General features: G+C 39.8%; 1 protein-coding gene across 1 annotated transcript in view; it reads left to right on the top strand.

The window, feature by feature from the left end:
• The window catches only part of PLD1 (phospholipase D1), a 1,505,857-nt gene that overhangs the window by 779,778 nt on the left and 706,536 nt on the right, over window positions 1-19,543 (top strand). Inside the window, exon 16 of the mRNA XM_044070047.1 lies at window positions 17,530-17,637. Within this exon, the coding sequence (XP_043925982.1) occupies window positions 17,530-17,637 (108 nt within the window). The remainder of the gene's footprint in view (window positions 1-17,529; window positions 17,638-19,543) is intronic.

The following is a 19,543-nucleotide window of genomic DNA, read 5'->3' on the forward strand; positions in this document are numbered from 1 at the left end:
GCCTGGTTGGCAACGCTGGATTTAAAGGAAGCCTATCTGCACATCCCAATCAGGGAATCTTGCAGAAAATACCTACACTTCAAAGCAGGCTGCATGCACTATCAGTTCTCTGCACTGCCCTTTGGCTTATCTACTGTGCCCAGGGTATTCACAAAGTGCCTAGCTCCAGTCATTGCATTTTGCAGGCAAAGAAATATTCAAATGTACCCATACCTGGAGTATTGTCTAATTCAGGCAGAAAGCCCGGACATAGTTCTGAATCATCTGGCATTTGTACAAAAGGTGTTAACTTGTCTGGGGTACACCATAAACAAAAATAAATCACATCTGGTACCCTGTCAACAAATTATATTCCTGGGAGCAAGCTTGAACACAACTTCCCAGATGGCTTTCCTCACGCCAACGAAACAAATTCATTTGACAACTTACTTCAAACTAGTGGCCACAAAAACCCTGCTAACTGCAAGGCAAATACTGTAAGCCTTGAGGTTCATGGCCTCGTGCATTCTACTAATTCCATATGCAAGACTGCATATGAGGAAACTACAATGGTATCTAAAAAGCCTATGGTGTCAGCATTCTCAGGATCTAGAAGCAATGATTCCTATCATACCTTGCCTACAGTTAGAATTCCCTTGGTGGGCAGTGCCTGCCACCAAAACAAGGGACTACCATTCACTCTACCCCCTCCGCCCAAACCCTAACAACAGATGCATCAGCCTATGCATGGGGGGCTCACCTGGCAAGGAAGTGCATTCAGGGCAATTGGAACCCAAGTCAAATGCACCTGCATATCAATCGAAAATAAATGTTAGCTGTACAAAATGCTCTGACAGCCTTCAAGGACCACATTCTTCCAGGACAATTAATGGTAAAGACAGACAACACCACTGTTATGTGGAACATAAACAAGCGGGGGGGGGGGGTACCCATTCTTACCCCCCTCTGCAGACTAGCCATGGCTCTGTGGAACACAGCCTTGAGCTACCAAGTGCATCTACAGGCTCAATTCCTGCCAGGAAAACTAAATACACTGGCAGATGAACTAAGCAGAAATTTCATGGACCCACACGAGTGGAAACTAGAACCAAGGATTTTCAACATTATTGATCAACAAATGGAGGGATCCCAGATATAGACCTGTTTCCTCCCCCCAGAACTACCAATTGGACAAATTCTGCACAAGGACTCCCCACAAACAAGCTTGGAAAGTGGATCCTCTGTCCTTCAGCTGGAAAAATCTATCCGTTTATGCCTTTCCTCCTCTGCTTCTCCTCTCCAAAGTACTACTAAAGATCAAACAGGACAAACCAAGGCTGATGCTGATTGCACCAGACTGGCCATGCCAACATTGGTTTACCCCCTCTTGCACAGTGTGTCACAGCTGGCCCCATGGCAACTACCTCAGACCCCTACCCTGCTGTCTCAGCAGGAGAGCCAGATTCTGTGCCCCCAGCTTCAAACCCTGAACCTGGCAGCCTGGCTAATTACCTAATCTCTCCATTACCATCCCTCCATAAACAAGTGTTGGATGTCATTTTGGAGGCAAGGAGGCCTAGTACTAGAAAATAATATGCTGAAAAATGGAAAAGATTCTGTGCCTGGAACCAAACTCAAGGGATGGCCACAGCATCACCCAATTTACCTCAGATTCTTCAATACTTAACTGAGATGCTTCACAAGGGCCTTTCCTTTTCCTCCATCAAAATTCACGCCTCAGCCATTTCAGCTCATTACAACACATAACCACCCCCTTTTCTCACCCACTGCTCAAGCAGTTCCTCAGAGGGGCCAAAAACTTAAGACCACCCAGGAGAGCCCCAACTCCAGCCTGGGACCTTAATTTTGTATTGGAAAAACTCACTCTTCCTCCTTTTGAGCCAGCTGCAACTGCAGAGTTAAAATTCCTTTCTTGGAAAACAGCTTTCCTTTTAGCAATCACTTCAGCAAGAAGGGTATCTGAATTCATCGCCATTATGGCAGTGGAGCCTTTCATCATCTTTCATGCAGACAAGGTGCCCCTCAGGACCAATCCCTCTTTCATGCCCAAGGTGGTATCCAGTGTGGCTCTTAATCAGTCCATTCATTTGCCAACCTTCTTTTCTAATCCACAAAACAAAGGGGAATGGATAATGCACTCCCTAGATGTGCACAGACAACTTAGATTTTACTTGGACAGGACTAAACCTCAAAGGAAATCTGAACAACTGCTGGTGGCATTTGCTGCAGGGGCAGTGGGGAAGGCTATTTCAAAGCAAACCATTTCTAAATGGATAGGCCATTGCATTCATTTCTGCTATAAGCACCATGGAAAACCAATCCCACAGGGGAATTAGACCCCATTCAAAAAGGGCTGCATCTACCTGTACAGCTTTTCTCAGAGGTGTCCCTACCAGAGACATCCAAGAAGCTGCTACCTGGAGTTCTGTACATACTTTCACCAAGCATTACCATTTGCCAATTTTCTCTAAATCCAGAGCTGGCTTTGCCACTGCAGGCTTGCAGGGCCTTTTAGCTGGTCCTAATGCTATCTAAATTCCTCCTCCCATCTCTAGCTTTGGGAATCTACCTAAATGTGATGACTGCAACAGTGAAACACGAAGAACATAGTACAGTTCTATACACTTACCATAAATGTAGATGTTTGAGTGTATTCAGTGTTGCAGTCCTGGTTACCCTCCCTCCAGCCCCCTGACTTCTTTTGGCTATACCTCTATTCTCCTCTACTATACTTAAAAGCTTTTTGGTGTATTTTCTTTTTTGTTGGAGGTATAAACTTGTGTGTGTGTGTGTGTGTGTGTGTGTGTGTGTGTGTATATATATATATATCATTGCTTCCCATTAAAGGAGGCACCTGACATCTGGGCCAAGAAAAACTGATGTAATGGTGTTGGCTGCATGCTTTATACCCCTGACCACCTGACATCACGGAAGATGAGACCGCAACCGACGCAGGACCCATGACTTTGATAATCAGGCCGACTGAGGGCTACTGGAAGCAGTTAACCCAAGTGTGATGACTGCAACAGTGAATACTCTCGAACATCTACATTTATGGTAAGTGTACACAACTGTACTTTCTTGCATCATCACAGGTGATGAAGATACTGATATTCCTCTTGTGGAAGAATACAAGCATGTTTAGGAGCTAGAGACCACTTTTCTAGGAGGGAACCACCTCCAGAGTGAAATTCCCCATTCCTTAGGGACGTCTAAAGAAAGTATGCTCTCCACCCCAGAATATCCTTTCTTTGAAAATTTGTTCTAGTTCATCATTTGATGGGCTTTCAGTAATCAGGGGTGCACATATGTAAAGTTGAAACGGCAGAATATCTCCTTTATTTATTAGAACTCTCAGCTAAGGTTTTGCTACCTCTCCTTGGTGCTGTCAAGTCTAACTGAAATGGTCCTGATAAATTAGAGTCCAAAGCATAGCCATATATGAAGCTTGTAGCACTTCGGGAGTCTTTGTATTTTTCTCTGGACTGGCAGCCACTGGATGCTCTGTCACTGTGGCTACATGTTAATATCAGCATGATCCTACCATCTGGGCAGTGCTCCACTACTTAAGAGTTATAAACTGCAACATCTGTGATGAAAATAAATTATACCTTACCCTTTGGCTGTGTATTACTAGCTGTAATGCCGCCTTCAGGAATGGTTTTAAAAATGAGCATGACCTTGTTAGTAATCTACTTAATTTGAATCTTGGACTGCAGGGTAGTCATTAGTATGAGTGTCTGTGATGGTCCACACAGAGTCACTCAGGTCTGTGTTTGGCATTGCTGAAAGTGGCCAGAGATTTCATTTTTAAATAGTGCTTCATAGACTTGCTTGCCTCTGTCTCATGCAAAGCTACATTACTGTCTTGTTTGGCAGGTAGATTAAAGAAGTCCTGTCTTATAGTGAGAAGAGAGGTCAGGTCATTCTCTTCATTACGTGTGCAAAAAATGGAAAACCCTAGTTGCACATCTCAAAAAGGGATATTAAAACTGAGAAATCACATAAAAGCCACTACCATGCCTAGATCCCAGAGTAGTTCCCAAGAATGGTGACAGACTTGCAGATAGCCTCTTCCCTCAAAGAAAGCTCTTCTATAACACTAGCTTTTTCAGATTGAGAATTGCCTTGGCTCCTTTTTTTTGGGGCCAAGTAGTGGTCAACAAACATTTTGGCAAACAAGTGAAAATATGAAAAACAGTCATTCTCAATTTGCTAATTTATAGGCGCACATCTAGATTTTTATTACAAGCCATATCCTAGTTTTTTTTTTTTTTTTGATTCAGAAGTAATTTGTGGGCAGAGATCTCTGTTTGCTTACAAATGTTGCAGTACATTTCTTCACTTGTTAGTGGGATATTTCATTCAAGGGTTTATTTTGCCCCCCCCCCCCCAAGATGATAAATCATTTACTCCATTTTGGATATTCAGATTCTAAAATCTGTATCCAGTTAAATAAAATTAATGGTATGGGACTTCCAAGATGTCTGCACACTGATCAACTTCTTAATTTCTGCTCTCCCAGAGTGCAAAAAAGAAATTGAGAAATAAGTCTCAGTGATATTGTTAACTTGAGTAAACTTCAGTTACTAGCTAGTAAGTACACTGCATATATGCCAGCAAAGAAAAAAATTAGAAAACCTGAAGAAAATCTATCAGAAAAGGTCAAGATAAAATACTGACTTGGAATAATCCTGCACCTGTTTAGCAGAAAAGCATTTTTTTTTCACTTTTGGTGCAACAGGTGGCTTCTAGTAGCTTAAAGGAAAAGTAAAATGTACTCAGAAGTGATTAAAATACATGAAACATTGAAGGAGTATATAAACTCAAATAGCAATAGGCTGGGAAAAAGCTTTAGCTAATCAGATGAGCTGAAAAAACTGCAAAAAAATCAGAGGTTAAACAAAGAAAAGGCTAACTATGAGATTTCTCAAGAAGAGCTGTTTCATAAAATGGAGTTGGAAGACAGGGAAAACTGGAAGGAACAGACTATTAATTTTATGAAAACACAAATGAGCAACTGGACAGATATTTCACAATAGGATTTGTTAAATTAAAGGGCACATTAAGCATATGCTCCAAAATGGCCATGAGAAAGCAGCCAAGACCTCGGTTAATGAAGATGCAATCATATCAGCAAAAAGAACTGATCCTGACAAAACTGAGTCAGCATACAGAAGGGGATTCTGCTGCTTATTCTTCTGACAGTAAAGCTATTAAAGACACTTTGCCAGTGATGTATTTTACAATGTTCCAAAGGAAAACGCTTGAGAGACAGGAAAAAAAAGCATACGAGTTGACCAGAAGAGAACAGAGTCTGGTGTTGGGAGATAGAAATGAAGAGGAAGATCAGCATGGTCATGCAATTATATTATGTTATTTATCTAAGTTATGAAATCTGAACTAAATTATTACTTGCACAAGTACGGAAACTGTGAATTATGCTATGCTGCTATCCTATCTTAAAAAACAGTGGTGGGCAAGTTATCTATGTGTATAATTATTTCTGTATTATCTAGCATTTCTTCTGTTATATGATTCCTTCACCTTATGAAAACTTTTCAAAGCACATGAGCCTGAAGCAATGAAATTTCATCCAGTGATGCATTGCATTTGTTGATCTGAATGGCAATAAAGTTTACTTTGACTTTGATTTTTTTTTTTGTGTTAAGAGGTTGAGAGACTTGCACTGGAGTGTTCCCACCTACCTGGTAAAAAGAAAGGAATTTTAAGTAATGGGTAGTGGAAATTATTTGAGCGTTATTAGGGAAGATTGAAATATCTTAAGACTTTATAGCTAGTGAGTGAGATGAGATGAAAGTGGAGTTTAAAAATAGGGTGAAAATAAGAGAGTTACATATGGTTAAGAAATAATAGAAGTTACTTAGAGGGACTGACAAAGGTTAGTGTCGCAGATTAAGGGGAATCTCACAGAACAAGAACAGATGCAAATGCAGAGTGCTAAGAGGAAAATAAGGGAGTTTATGGATAATATGCATGGATTTAGCAAGATTGCTGTTAAGCAACTGTTTTGATAAGTCTAGAGCACAAAAACTTTTAGCACAACGACTTAGGCAACAGAAAGAAGATGGGGTTGTCGCCAAACATAGGGAGCCTATATCAAGAAAAGTAATGAGAGATCTTGTAGATGTATTATGTATGTATATTTCAGAAATTTTATGAAAATGTGTATAAAGCAGAGAAATGTGGAAATCGAGGAAGAGCACAAATAGGAATATTTATGGAAGACTTAATTAAGCCCAGGTTGGAGGTAGATGAGGTTCAGTAACTAACCGTTAAGTAGAGGAGATGATATAAAAAATGGTGGTATATAACCAATCTTCAGGAATGTCTCCAGGAGCAGATGGTATTCCTGCAGAAGTTTAGATGTTAGAGGGAATAGTGTGATAAAGATCTGGAAGATTTTATTTAACAGTGTTTTGAAAGGAGGGAGAGCATCAACATATTGGGGAAAAAAAGCTGTATTGACCCTATTACCTAAAGACGGTAAAGACTCATCAGCCTCAGCTTTATATAGACCCATTTTAATTTAAAACGATCACTATAAAGTGTTTGTCTATACTTATTAAGGGTTTATGTCTATACTAGTTAAAAGAATGGAAAAGTTTTGTCAAAATTGATAGATGTGGATCAATGAGGTTTTGTGGCGGGGAAGCAAACATTTGACAACATTAACAAAACAATGATGATCCAGATGGACGCAGAAGGTAAGAAAATATCACCACTGTTGGTGTGTATTAGCATAAATTTTCTGAAGAGTATAAAGTCTGAAACTTGAATGTCTTTATTTTCTGAGTTCAGTCCTCAATGATTTGCCAGAAAATCAAAATTTTATGAGGAACAGATCAAAATTATACGGCAAAAAACTGCACAGTTGGTGGGTCTTGATGCAGGGAAAGCATTCGATAGAGTAAGCTGGACTTTGAGTAGGGCAATGGAAGGATTTGCATTCCCTGATGCAATAATAAGGTTAGTTAGTAGGATATATGAAGGATCAGAGACTAGTTAAAGTGGGAGGATTCCTCTCTGTAAAGTTGTTTCAAAAGAAGAACCAGGCAGGGGTGTGTCCTTTCCCCCTTTATTTGCGTTATGTTTAGAACCACTGGCAATAAAAAATAAGGGACTCAGAAATGCAGTGATATAATTGGTATAGTAATCAAGGGGATTTGGCTTCACTTGCAGATGCTATTTTGTGCTTGATAAATCCAGAAAAGACATCTCAGTGTTGTAGAATATTTTGAAAGTTTCATGTCTTTTCGGGATATAAAATTAATGAAGATGAAACAAAGGTTAAAGCCATAAATTATGTACCCACTCACAGATTGCTTTAGCAATACCCATATTTATGGGTCCATGATAACATGAAGTATTTGTGAGTGGAGTGGAGCTTTACCACAGACATGAAATGTGTGCTTCATATTCCATTTTACCCTGTATCTATCCTGAAAGTTGGAATTCAGTGCCCTTGATCTTGTATTATGTATTCAAGTCTTTATTGTGTGAACGGTCTGCTTCTTGTTTTGCAAACTGTCTGACTAATTGGCATCTGCCTTCACAGTCTAGTGATCTGCATCATCCCATGTAGGAAGACTGGCTACTTCAAATGGGAACCACAGAGATATTGCCACCGACAGTGCTAGAGAGACTGCAATTTTTTTTAGTTCTAGTTCATCATGGCAAGTTAACAGTAATTGCAACTCTCACATTCCCTGCTGAGGCAATTAGTGCACCACCTCATACACGAGTGCATTGAGTTTCTCTGACACCTGTCATTCACTCTTCTGTAATTTCTTTTTGCTTATTAATTGTTTCATAGGACTCACTTCTACGGAAATATTTCTGCCTTTTAGAGTGATTTTTGGAAGAGATACCAGGTGTTCTGTATATTCACCTCCATCAGAGACCCTCAAATGTCTAACTGTCCTGATCACTGACCCTGTCCTGTTAGAAATGCAACTGGTAGGCAGCCGCAACCATCAAGACTTCTTTTTTTCCCCTACGCAATGTCTGCCTGTGAATGATGACTATTGGAAAAGGGGTGCATTTGAATGATTTTACAGTTCAAAGTACTTGGATATTACTGTGTAGCCAGGATTGTAACAGTGTCTTGGAGCTCAGAACAGTCCCATAGCTAGACAGGCAGTCTCAAGAACTATAGCATCCAAATTATAACAAACATTGATACTGGTTTCTTGCTTCTGCAAGCAGGGATGAATTAATATTGTAGTCTTCCTCAAAGAGATGCCAAACTTCTGGTATTGGGCTATCTCCAAAGGGACATGTTAATTATGGCCAGATAAAGCAAAGCACTTGTAACACTCTAGCATGTACTCTAAGCAAAACCCAGGTAACCTTATGAATGGAGCCCTTGACCCAACTTGCAGTATGCTGTCTGAATCTCTAGAGCCTACCTCTTTCAGCCTCTGAGTAAGATATGTGGACAAAGCCATATATGATAAGGGGACAAAGGTCCAAATATAGGGACAGTTTTTTTTAAATATTGTTATAAACTTACAAAGTTGATATATTAACAGATTTTGTATTAGCATAAATGTTCTGAAGAGTATAAAGTCTGAAACTTGAATGTCTTTCATTTTCTGAGTTCAGTCCTCAATGATTTGCCAGAAAATCAAAATTTTATGAGGAACAGATCAAAATTATATGGCAAAAAACTGCACAGTTGAGAGGTATGCTGAAGATGACTAAATCTTGACCTCTTTACCACTAGGGAAAACAAAAAGTTACTAGTGTATTGACCACTATAAAGGTATCCTGGGTTATTTTGAACAAACGTCTGTCCCATTTATTAAAGTGAAGATTTGTCTTTCTTCTCTATCATACCACTTCTTTCATTCAGAAAGTTCTTAATATTTATCGAGAGTCTGTGGCTGTACTTTTTGGCAGAGAATGATTTTCTTCTTCTCTGAGCACTTGTCTGATATTTACCCTTGACAACGTTTCATGAATTCTTAGATTTTGATTGATCTGGTGTAGAATTCTACTGGATCACAGCATGCAATAGTTGCATGCCCATTTCCTGAAAATAAAGCAGTTTCCAGAGCTGTGGTTTTAAAAGAATTTGACACACACTTTCAGCAGTTGGTGAAGACAGCTAAATCAATTTGTTCAGCAATATAAAAAAGCTTTACTATTGGAAAATGCCTTAAACATTTTGATTGGCTTGTTCATAGGTTGGTACTAGGCTATCAGCCCTAGGGCCTATACATGCATAGCATTAACAATTCCTTGGCTATTTCTTCCCACACTATTTATTTCCCTGGACCTCTATCTAGCAGGGCAACTGATGTGATCCCCGGGGAGAATTTCCTTTCTCGCATCCAATCGTCAAGGTTTCTTTTGAAGAGGGCCAAAGAGGCGCTCTGCTTGACATGTATGGGCAGTCTATTCCAGAGTCTGGGGAGTCTCTGGGTCAGGAACCTATCCCTCCAGCATGTTTTGTTTATTGTGATGACAAGGTTTAGATCCCTGGAGTGTGTGGTTCTAAGGAATTGGGATTTCTATAAGTGTAGCATGTCCAACAGTTCTGGGTTTGACATGGCCTTGTATGTTAAGCAGAGATCACCTCTGAGTAGACGATATGCGACAGAGTATAGCTGGAGTTTTTTAAGGCATTCAGAGTAGGGCATCTGCTTTAGGCTTGTGATTCTTTTAGTGAGGTATTTCTCTGGCCTTTCCAGTTGTTTCAGATGTCTTGAGAGGTACATACCAAACGGGACATTGTTTTCTATAATGGGTCTAATAAGGGATGAGTACAGTGGGACAATGACCTCCTTTTTTCTGGATGAAAAGCCCTTAGTGATGAGGTGTTCCACATAAAAGGATTTCCTGACTGTTGTGGCGATGTGGTTATCGAAGGTGAGACCACTGTCCATCTGTGTCCCCAAGTCTCTTATCACACTTTCGGTGTTTAGTGTACTGCCACCTATGTGGTAATTCACAGGTACATGTTTTTTCCAGAGGGGATAACTATACATTTCTTGGCATTGAGCTTCAGCCCATGGCTCTGGCAGCAAGCATCTGTTTCTGTAAGGCCCTTTTGTAGAGTATCCACATCATTTGGGGGTTCAATAATGGCTCCCAGTTTGCAGTCTTCTGCGAACTTTGTTAGCCATAGACCCTTCGTGTTGGCCTGTACTTCAGAGAAGTAGATGCCAAACAAGAGCGGTCCCAGGACTGAACCCTGAGATACTACACTTGTCTGGAGATGGATTTTGAGTCTGCTACTTTTACAGTGCGGGTTCTATCAGTAAGCCAGTTGGCAACCCATGGGGTGATGCAGGGATTAATGCCAAGCTTAGTAAGTCTATCTATGATTCCAGAGTGGGGGATGGTGTCAGAGGCCTTGGCGAGGTTCAGATAGGCTGTGTGGACCGCCTTACCCTCGTCCACGGCTCTGGAGACTGATTTAAAGAAGTCAGTCAGGTTCAGGAGACACATTGGCCCTTCACAAACCCAAACTGGGTGAGGTCCAGTGTTTGAAGGTTGCCAATGTCTTTGTTTATAAGTTCCATGATAATATGCTCCATGGCCTTACAGATCAGGCTCGTCAGACTGATGGGGCGGTAGTTCCCGGGATCCAAGGTGGATCCTCCCTTGTGGAGTGGGATAACTGTAGCTGTGCATCACTCAGTGAGCACGAAGCCTGAAGTGAGGCTATGATTAAACATGACACTTGGGTGAGGTGCCAGTTCATTTTGTAGTTCATGTAATACATAGCTCGGGATGTCATCTGGTCCCATGGATGCTGTATTCTTAGCTGTGGAGAGTGCGTTTTTTTTTACCTGTGTGTCCATTATTACCGGAATTTGGCAATCTTCCGGTATTGAGATGGGTCGTTTAGGGGGTGAGAGGGGGGTGAAGTTGGCACTGAATTGAATTGATCTGCCAGGATATTGGTAGTATCCTTGGGATCAGTATATTTAATGCCATTCTGTTGTAGCTCAGAGCAGATTTGAGCATTGCCATTTAGATTATTGGCATAGTTATAGAATGCCATGTGATTGACTTTGGAATCTTTGGCAATTTTATTTTCATAACTAGCTTTGGAGGATTTTATGAGGGATCTCAGCTTCTTACTGAGGTTGGTAAGGGAGTTTTTTTGCATCCTTGGATTTTCCTCTTTTCTGCCAACAGTTAAATTCCTTTTGTTGTAAAGGGGACCATCAGATTGGCTTCCTTTTTTTGGAGGAGAGTATCTTGGTTCTATTTGGGATGGCACGATTCATGCATGAGTGGATGTGCTCGTACAGTGCCTTAGTGTAGGATTCAGCAGTCAAACTTTCAGCTCCTCTCTACATGGGTGTCATGAAGTTTGTCACTTCTGACTTGAGTAGCATGAAGTTGGCTTTAGAGAATTTTTTTATGGAGGTTTCCTTAATGGGGGGTGGGATGTGGATGTTAAGGGTGATTAGCTTATGGTCAGACCTGATTAACGAGGGGGTGACCATAGGTGTGGAGCATCGATTTCCCATGTTGGTAATGACCAGTTCTAGGATATTGGAGCCCCTTGTGGGCTATGGATTAGTTAATCCAGGGCATTGAAATTTATGAATTCCAAGAACCGTTGGGCAAAGGTGTTGGTACATGAGCAGTTTTCCCACTTAATGGCAGGGTAGTTGAAATCACCCAGTATTATGGTGTTTGGTTGCATCTTAATTTTTTCCAGTATGTTTAGAAAGGTGTAGTGAGAATCTTGGGGCATGAGGGGGATCTATAGCAAGCTACAATTTGGATTGCAGTCTTACCTGGTGTTAGTTGCACCTGGAGAATTTCAGATGCATTGTGTTGGGCAGCTAGCCTGGTGGTGTGAATATCTTTGGTGAATATGGACACTCCTCCACCTTTAGTGTTTCAGTCCTGGTTTGGTGGACGAAAAGTGTGGTAAGAGTTGTAGCTTGGTATTGCAGGGGTGCTCTCTGAAGCCTTGAAACCAGGTCACAGATATCGATATTCTCCATTTTTAGGAGTGCCTCGAGAGAGTGCATTTTGAGGTTTATACTAATAGCATTGAGTAGCGTTACCTTCAGAATTTGCATGCTTGTACCTGTGTGGTGGTTTTGTCCTTTGATTCTCAGTTTACCTTTGCCCTTGTTTGATGCTGGCCTACACTATTCCTTTTATTGCTTATTTTGACATGTTTCATGAACCCTATGCTGGTAAGTTTCTGCTTTTATTTTCTGCAGTCTGTAACTTTCTTAGTGGTGTGTTACATCTGAAACCTCCTTTTAACGTTCCCTCCAAATTCCCTATAGAACCGTTTTTTTTTACCTACGGTGTTTTACTGTTGTATACTAGTTTGAGCCCCTGTCTTTTCCCTCAAATTTATGCCTTGGAGACAGCATTTTACTTCGGTGTCAACATTGGCCAGATGAATTTCTGAACTTCAGGCCCTATGGTGTGAAGATCTATACTTCATTTTACACCAGGATGGATTTGTACAAGTCTAACTTGCATTCCAAAAAATGTTTTTAGAATTTACTTTGAATCCATCAATTTATTAATCTCTTTATTCCTAGGAAAATCTGATTATAAGAGAAGTTCTCCTACAGAAACCAGATATCAAACTATCCTTAATGTATGTTGCTTGAACCCTCTGAATTGTCACTGTGCATGGTGTGACACTAACCATGCATTATCAAACAATGTATTTGTTTCTGTAAATGTCTAACTTTTCTATATGCTCTAATTGTATACTAGTAGTACCAGTGTTATTGTTGCATTTTCTGCTTTCATTCTGTCAGCTTATTTTTTTATTTGTATTAGCTCTAGCATGTTTGCATCCATGATTGTTAAATCAGGGGGAATTCCATTTTTCTCCTATGGCACCATTCTCCCTTTGGTCTCTCTTAAAATGGACACTGGCTAGTAGGGCTAACCTGGTTAACAAAACGTAAGCAAGTCCAAACTACTTATTGCAACTTCTGTAAAGGGTAGGGATGAAGGCACTATCATTAAATAAACTACACCAGCATAGCCATTGATATGCATTACTTAGTTTTACCCTTGTAAATAACTCTTTACTAAGGATGGTTAACTCTTTACTAAGGATGGTTTAGAGCTACACTACTAAAGTTGTCCTCACACCTACAACCTGTATTAAAGATGTTGCTCTCCAGGATATCTTTGGTGCTGCAAACTGGTCTAGAACACATGCCTTTAAATGTTATTACACTGTACTTCAATAATGACATCAACTCTAAAATTAGGCTTTGGTTTGCCGCAGCATGCCCTAACCCTAGCTACCTTCCATCTGTATCAACAGTGTTCTGATTGCTAGGCCATGCAGGGTAGTTTAATCAAGGAGAAACTTTCCATAGTTCTAAATCTTCATGAACTGAAATCAGCAAGGTCTGAGACTTCCCTCCACCAGGATATTAGTCTTGTTGCCCACTGAGTGATGCATCTTTCATCCCATTAAGTTCTGGTCAAGGAATTAGAGGATGGTATGATCAGCACAGGAGTTTAGTAACAACTGCCATTTCAATTCATGTTCTACGAGGTGTAACTTAACAATGGTTACTATCTAAATACCTCACATTCTCATGTGCAGCTACCTGTGTTATGACTTTAAATTTAAAACCATGGCCATAGTTATCTTTACAGTGCCTAGCTAGAGCATTATCCATTTTTTGTTTACTAATAGCATAGATGTGCTCGTAAATCCTGTCACGCAATCTATGATCGGTCTTACCGACGTAAAAAGCCGGACAGGTATTGCACTGTGCAAGGTATACCACTGACCTGGAATTACAGTTGAACTTGCCCTTAGTATAAAAGTTGTAGTTCCTTACTCGAAATTTTTTACCTGTTTCAATATAAATACAATATCTGCATGCATCACATCTATACATTCCTGCGTGCCTATTGGATGGTTTTATGATAGTTTCCATCAACTTCTTTAGGTTCTGTCCCTTCCTATATGTAATAGTCGGAGATTCCCCCAATTTAGCAGAGACCTCCTTATCCACTGAGAAGAGGTGCCAGTATTTTTTAACTATTGACCTAATCTCCTTGGCTTCAGGGCTGTATGTAAAAACAAATGAAATTGAGAGGGTCCTGTTCTGATGATTCCTTCCTTCCCCTAGTTCATTAACCACATTTGTAAGGGGAGGACTCAAGGTGCCTATATTAAATGATTCATTTATAGGACAGTTGTTCAAAATAGGCTTGTATACACTTTGGGACCTTTTTAACTGGACTTAATTTATAATACCAACCAAAAAATTGGAAGGGGTAACCCCTGTTAAGGAACATATTCCTAACATTTAAACATTCCTGTTGAAAGTCAGTTCTGTTTCATCTTCTGTTGTTCCATCTGCTTTACGTCCAGCTGTATATGAATTTTTAGTAGAAAAAGTAGTTCTGTCTCCCAAAGGTTACCTCCAAAATTAAGCAAACTGACGTCAAAGATGAAATGTATAAGAGGCAAACCACCACGATAAAATTATTCTTTTATTGAGAGAATGTGATGAGCGCTTTCGCGTGCTGCTAAAAGGCACGCTTCTTCAGATCTAATACATAAAATTCACCAAAGCCTTTTATAGTGATCTTCAATTGGATAATTCGTATACTAAACAATCAATCAATTAATTAAACAATTATGGTCAATTAGATTAAAATCAAGTAAAAAGAGTTAAATACAAACATAAAAAGAATTGAATATCAGCTGAATAAATTCCATAGAAATTTTAACATTGGTATAAAGTGCTTAAATCCCTTAAAGTGCATTTCTAATAAAAATGTAAACTTCAAAACAGATCGATATGCATAAAACATAAAACACATAAATGTATATGAATATGTATATGAATTTTTCTGTGGCTTGGATTCCTATATGTATCATTTTGCATTTTCATGCTGCCTTGTTTTAACCCTTCCTCTATACTTTCCAAGTCTGTTTGTATGTAAACTCCATAGACATTGAGTGTGTTATCAAAGATGTTTCCTTCCAGACCTTCTGCAGTATCATTTATATAAACATTACGACATTTTTAGTTCCTTACTGGTAACCATACTTTCATTTAACTAGACTATGTTTACTAGCATTATCTAGATCTGATTTTTAGCTATTGCTTTCCCCATGCTACTGGGCGGCCATGGTGGTGCAGCGGTTAGTATTGTCACCTCACAGCAAGAGGTTCTCCGGTTCGATCCTCTGCTGGGATGCCTTCTGTCCGGAGTCTGCATGTCCTCCCTGTGGTTGCATGGGTTTCCTCCGGGTGCTCCGGTTTCCTCCCACATCCCAAAGACATGCTGTAGGAGGATTGGACACTCTAAATTGGCCCTAGGTGTGAGTGCGTGTGTGTGCCTTCTGTGGAAGGTTAGGCACCGGGCTGGCAACTCGACACTGTAAACCTCTACTGCCAATCATGAGCAGACAGGTGATCTGCAGTGGCGACCCCTAACTGGGAAAAGCTAAAAGAAGACTTTTTTCCCCCATGCTACTGTTTATTGCAAGCCTGATCTATAGTGTGATGTTATATCATGTAGCCTGCAGAATACATCCCCATTCTAGACTACCAGTTATCCAATGAGCAGCTCTGTCTGGCTTGTCCTTCCTGTTGTGAATCCATGCTGCCTTTGGTCCAGTGTCCTACCTCCTTTCAGATATTCCAATTATTTCATCATTCCCTTTATGAGCTGACAGGTAAGCAGTTTTCTAGCCTTTGTCTTTTTCCCATTTTTTGAGGCATAATCACTTCCAGTCATTACTTAGCTTTTCTTATCCCATTCTGTGCTAAACAAGCTTAGTAAGGTTTTTTTCACATGGAGAAGAAACATGTTTTAATAAAACAGATTGTCATCTACAGAGGTTAATTCACCTGGCATTTCAGATGTAATATTAGCAGAAAAGAGAAACACTAGCAACATGAATGCTGGTACTTTTTAAAGGAAGTAGTTTTATAATAATTTTAAAGTATGAATGGAAAAAAAGCAAGATGAAGGCAAGCAGTGAAACACTGGAGCCCAAGATGAGAAACAGAGCCAGTGCTACGTGAACAAAGTCTAGAATATCAACTGTGAGGCAGATAATGGAGGTATAAACTTAAACAAACATTTATTTGACAAAGCACTCACCCCTTGTATACTTTAGTACTCCATGCCCCAGACCTATGGCTTAATGTTTATTGCAAGTCATACAAATGTGCATACAGAGAGGAGTATGAATGCAACGACTATGGTTAACAATTTGAAAGTTTTGAGCCCTTTTTTTTCAGATTGATAAAAAGTATTTAGTGTTTTAAATGGATAGTGTAATACTGAGAATCACGACTTGTAGTTGATACTTGGAGTGCTGTATTTGGAAGGTAACGCACAGTGTTTCTCCATCTGTGGTCCACAATCATTTTACATTTGAAGACTGATTATGTAGTACGACTACAGATGTTTCCCTGTTACAAATATTTTTTTGGTGCAACATAGTGCAGTACACCAGTAAGCAAATATTAAAAATAAATAAATAAAATAAAACAGGTAAGTAAATTTTCTTTGTGCCGCCCAGATGTTCCTGTACTTTACTTATGAAACATAAACCAAATGTTAGGAAAACATATTTGGGAACCTGCTGTTACTCTTCATGGACAGAAATGTGAAGCATCTTTGCCTCTGTACTCTCCCTGATCCAAACTGTGCTGGCAACGAATTTAAATGGCAAAATCCAGTAATAATTCTTTGTAAAAGAAGTCAACCGTGACATGGTAAGAAAACAATTGTTTTCAGATATCCTTACTTCAGTCATTCTCTAATCACCGGTCTTCTACAAATCCAGGTCACTGGAGAGCAGTGGTGGAAATCAAACTCCATTAGGTGCCTTTTTATCTCAAGGTGCACTCAACATTCTTTCACACTCACAATATGCAAACCTGAGAGCAATTTTATGTTCAGCATTTTACCTATGCATGTTTTGGGGATGTGGCAGCAAATTGTCCTACCCTGCAAAATCACACAGATAGTAAGGGGGACATGCAGAGTGCATATAGAGGACACGTTAGTTAAGAATTGAACCAGGGAACCAAGTGTTGTGGCACAGCAACGTTAACTGCTGTTCCCCTTTGCCACCTAATTCCTCATACTTTTTGCTGACTGTACCTATGCGCTGAATGGAATCAGCAAAAAGTCCTGCAGTTTTACGTTGCTGATGTCTCATCAGAAAGGCTTGTTGTTCATGTGTCACAGGTTTATGTATTTAACTCATATGAAATCACTGATTGATAAAGTCTTTTACACCTTAGGGTAATTACTGCCTTATGAATTACACTGAGTTTTATTTGACTAAGCCTTCTGAATTTGTGGTAATATTAAGTATGTGCATTCATGACAACTTTAATGTATTTTGACTGTACATAAAAGAAGTAGAGGAAATGTAAGTTATGATTCATAATGTTATTATTGTTTTGATTATTATTATTAAAGAACATTTTCATATTTTAATTAACTTGCAAAGTATGACCAGTTCTGTTTTGCTGTATTGGGTTCTTCATTCTGCAGGCTGGTATGATACTTACAGCAGCCAGAAAAATTTAGTCCACAGTTTAAAACCTCATTTGAAGTTATTCCATCATGAGACTGGGTCTAAGATCACTCGGTTGAAGGCTGGTGAGTGAAAAGAATTGCAGGCAGTATCTTTTGCTGGCTGGCTTCAGGTGTATGTTTGTTGCCAATGTTGCTTTTGTCTCAGTGAGAGTCAGTCACTTTTTCAAGTCCTGCTTTTGCTTCTGCAGACAAAGATGGCATTCTGTAGGTTTGTAAACATCATTATAACTGCCATATATATATGCAATCCCTCTTTTATTTAAAATTCATGATCCATCATACAGTGTTTCTTCTTGTGTAAAAAAGGCATTGCAAACATCTTGGCTTAGTAGAATATTCATCATTATTTTAATATAGCAGTTTGGGCTTGAGTTTTTCCTTCCTTGGTCATGAGCAGCATATAATCCATATTTTTACAGTGATTCTTTCACTGCATTCTAGCATCTTCTTGTTATGATTAACTGTAAATGGTATTGTCATTTCTTTTAAATCTTACACTGTGGTTTAATAGATCTGGTCCATAACTAGGACTGCAGCTTTTTCAAATGCCAAAAATTGGGATATCCTACTCATTCATTTCTTCTGATCCAACATGTGGATCCTTGAGCCCCAGCTCTGTTCTGTTAGCCCGATTTAGTGCTCCAGTCTTGAAACATTCCTAAATGTTCTTCCCCATAATGCCTTGATCTTCCCTTACAAACACAGATCTCATTTGCTGCCTCTTGAGAAGCAGTGCAGATCTAGGAGATAAGTGGCCCGCCTCTTATCTGTGATGATTGAGACTGTGTAGGAGTTTTTCAGACCTAGAACTGTCGCTTACTGTTAGCCAGTCTAGTGACTTATTCCTGCTTTGGGATAAAAGTTGATGTTTATCTTCTCCTCTTCCTACGGCCTTGCACCATGTTGTTCTCACTTTATTGTTAGTATTATGCTTAGCTTAGGACAGAGGTTAGTGTAGCTTAGTCTTCAACATTGGTTATAGTGGTGCGTGACTGTTGGATATAAATATATTTATACAGATATATATATATATAGATATATCAGTATAGATCTGTATGTAGACATGTATGTAAATTATACTGTGACAGTTGCACTTTTGGTTTGTTAGTGTGTCTTTGTGTGAGATATGGATCAGATGGCCAGCTTTAAAAATGTTCAAAATGTGACCACAAAATTCCACTACAAGACCCCACCAAGTTGTGTGGTTTGTTTTGTGGTAGCTTATTTAAATGCCTCTTATGATATTTATTCTGCCTTTGGGCCTCTGGCATTGTCATTGGATTGATGCAACAAAGTCATTCTCAACGGTCTGCTTCCCCCAGATCCGAAGCATTACAAGCCAAAGAAGCCTTTGGGGAAATCAAGCAAGTCTACGGATACAGAGTCATGAAAATAACACTGGAGTCCTTGGGTCCTATTGCACTCTGAGGACCCCAAGGCTAGAGAAGTATGCAGCCCATATGCCTTCCTATACTCCTCCACCAAATCCATAATCTCTGGCTCCATTTGCCATCTATGTCTCCTCAGTCAGTTGAGCAAGCCTCCTCCTAGACCTTCCTTGGCTCTTTTAGCTAAGTCATTTAGACCTTGCAAGAGCACTTAAGAAGTTGATGTGAATTACCTGCTGCAGAGGTTCCTAAAACTCAAATAGAGATGGGTTCATAGAGACTACATCAGCTCCGAAGCAGATCAGATCCAGCCATGTCTCCCCAATCCAGGCTTCTTCACCAGTCTGGATTCTATTGGTCATCAGAATTGTTAGACACGTGAGTAATTGATTCAGTCTTCCTTAGCACACAGTGATTTTGATTCATTGCTACCATCTAGGTTCCATTCATATCTGATGATGGAGTCTCGGAGCTGAAGGATTGGATGGATGTGTCCTTTATTTGTATTTCAGACATCAGCCTTAGAGGCCCTGGCTCCGATCTCTCCCTTTGTACCATACACTGTCTGATTTTAGGATTCC

The sequence above is a fragment of the Protopterus annectens genome, chromosome 4.part1, assembly GCF_019279795.1.
Source record: "Protopterus annectens isolate FY-2018-M chromosome 4.part1, PAN1.0, whole genome shotgun sequence".
NCBI classification, from domain to species: domain Eukaryota; kingdom Metazoa; phylum Chordata; order Ceratodontiformes; family Protopteridae; genus Protopterus; species Protopterus annectens.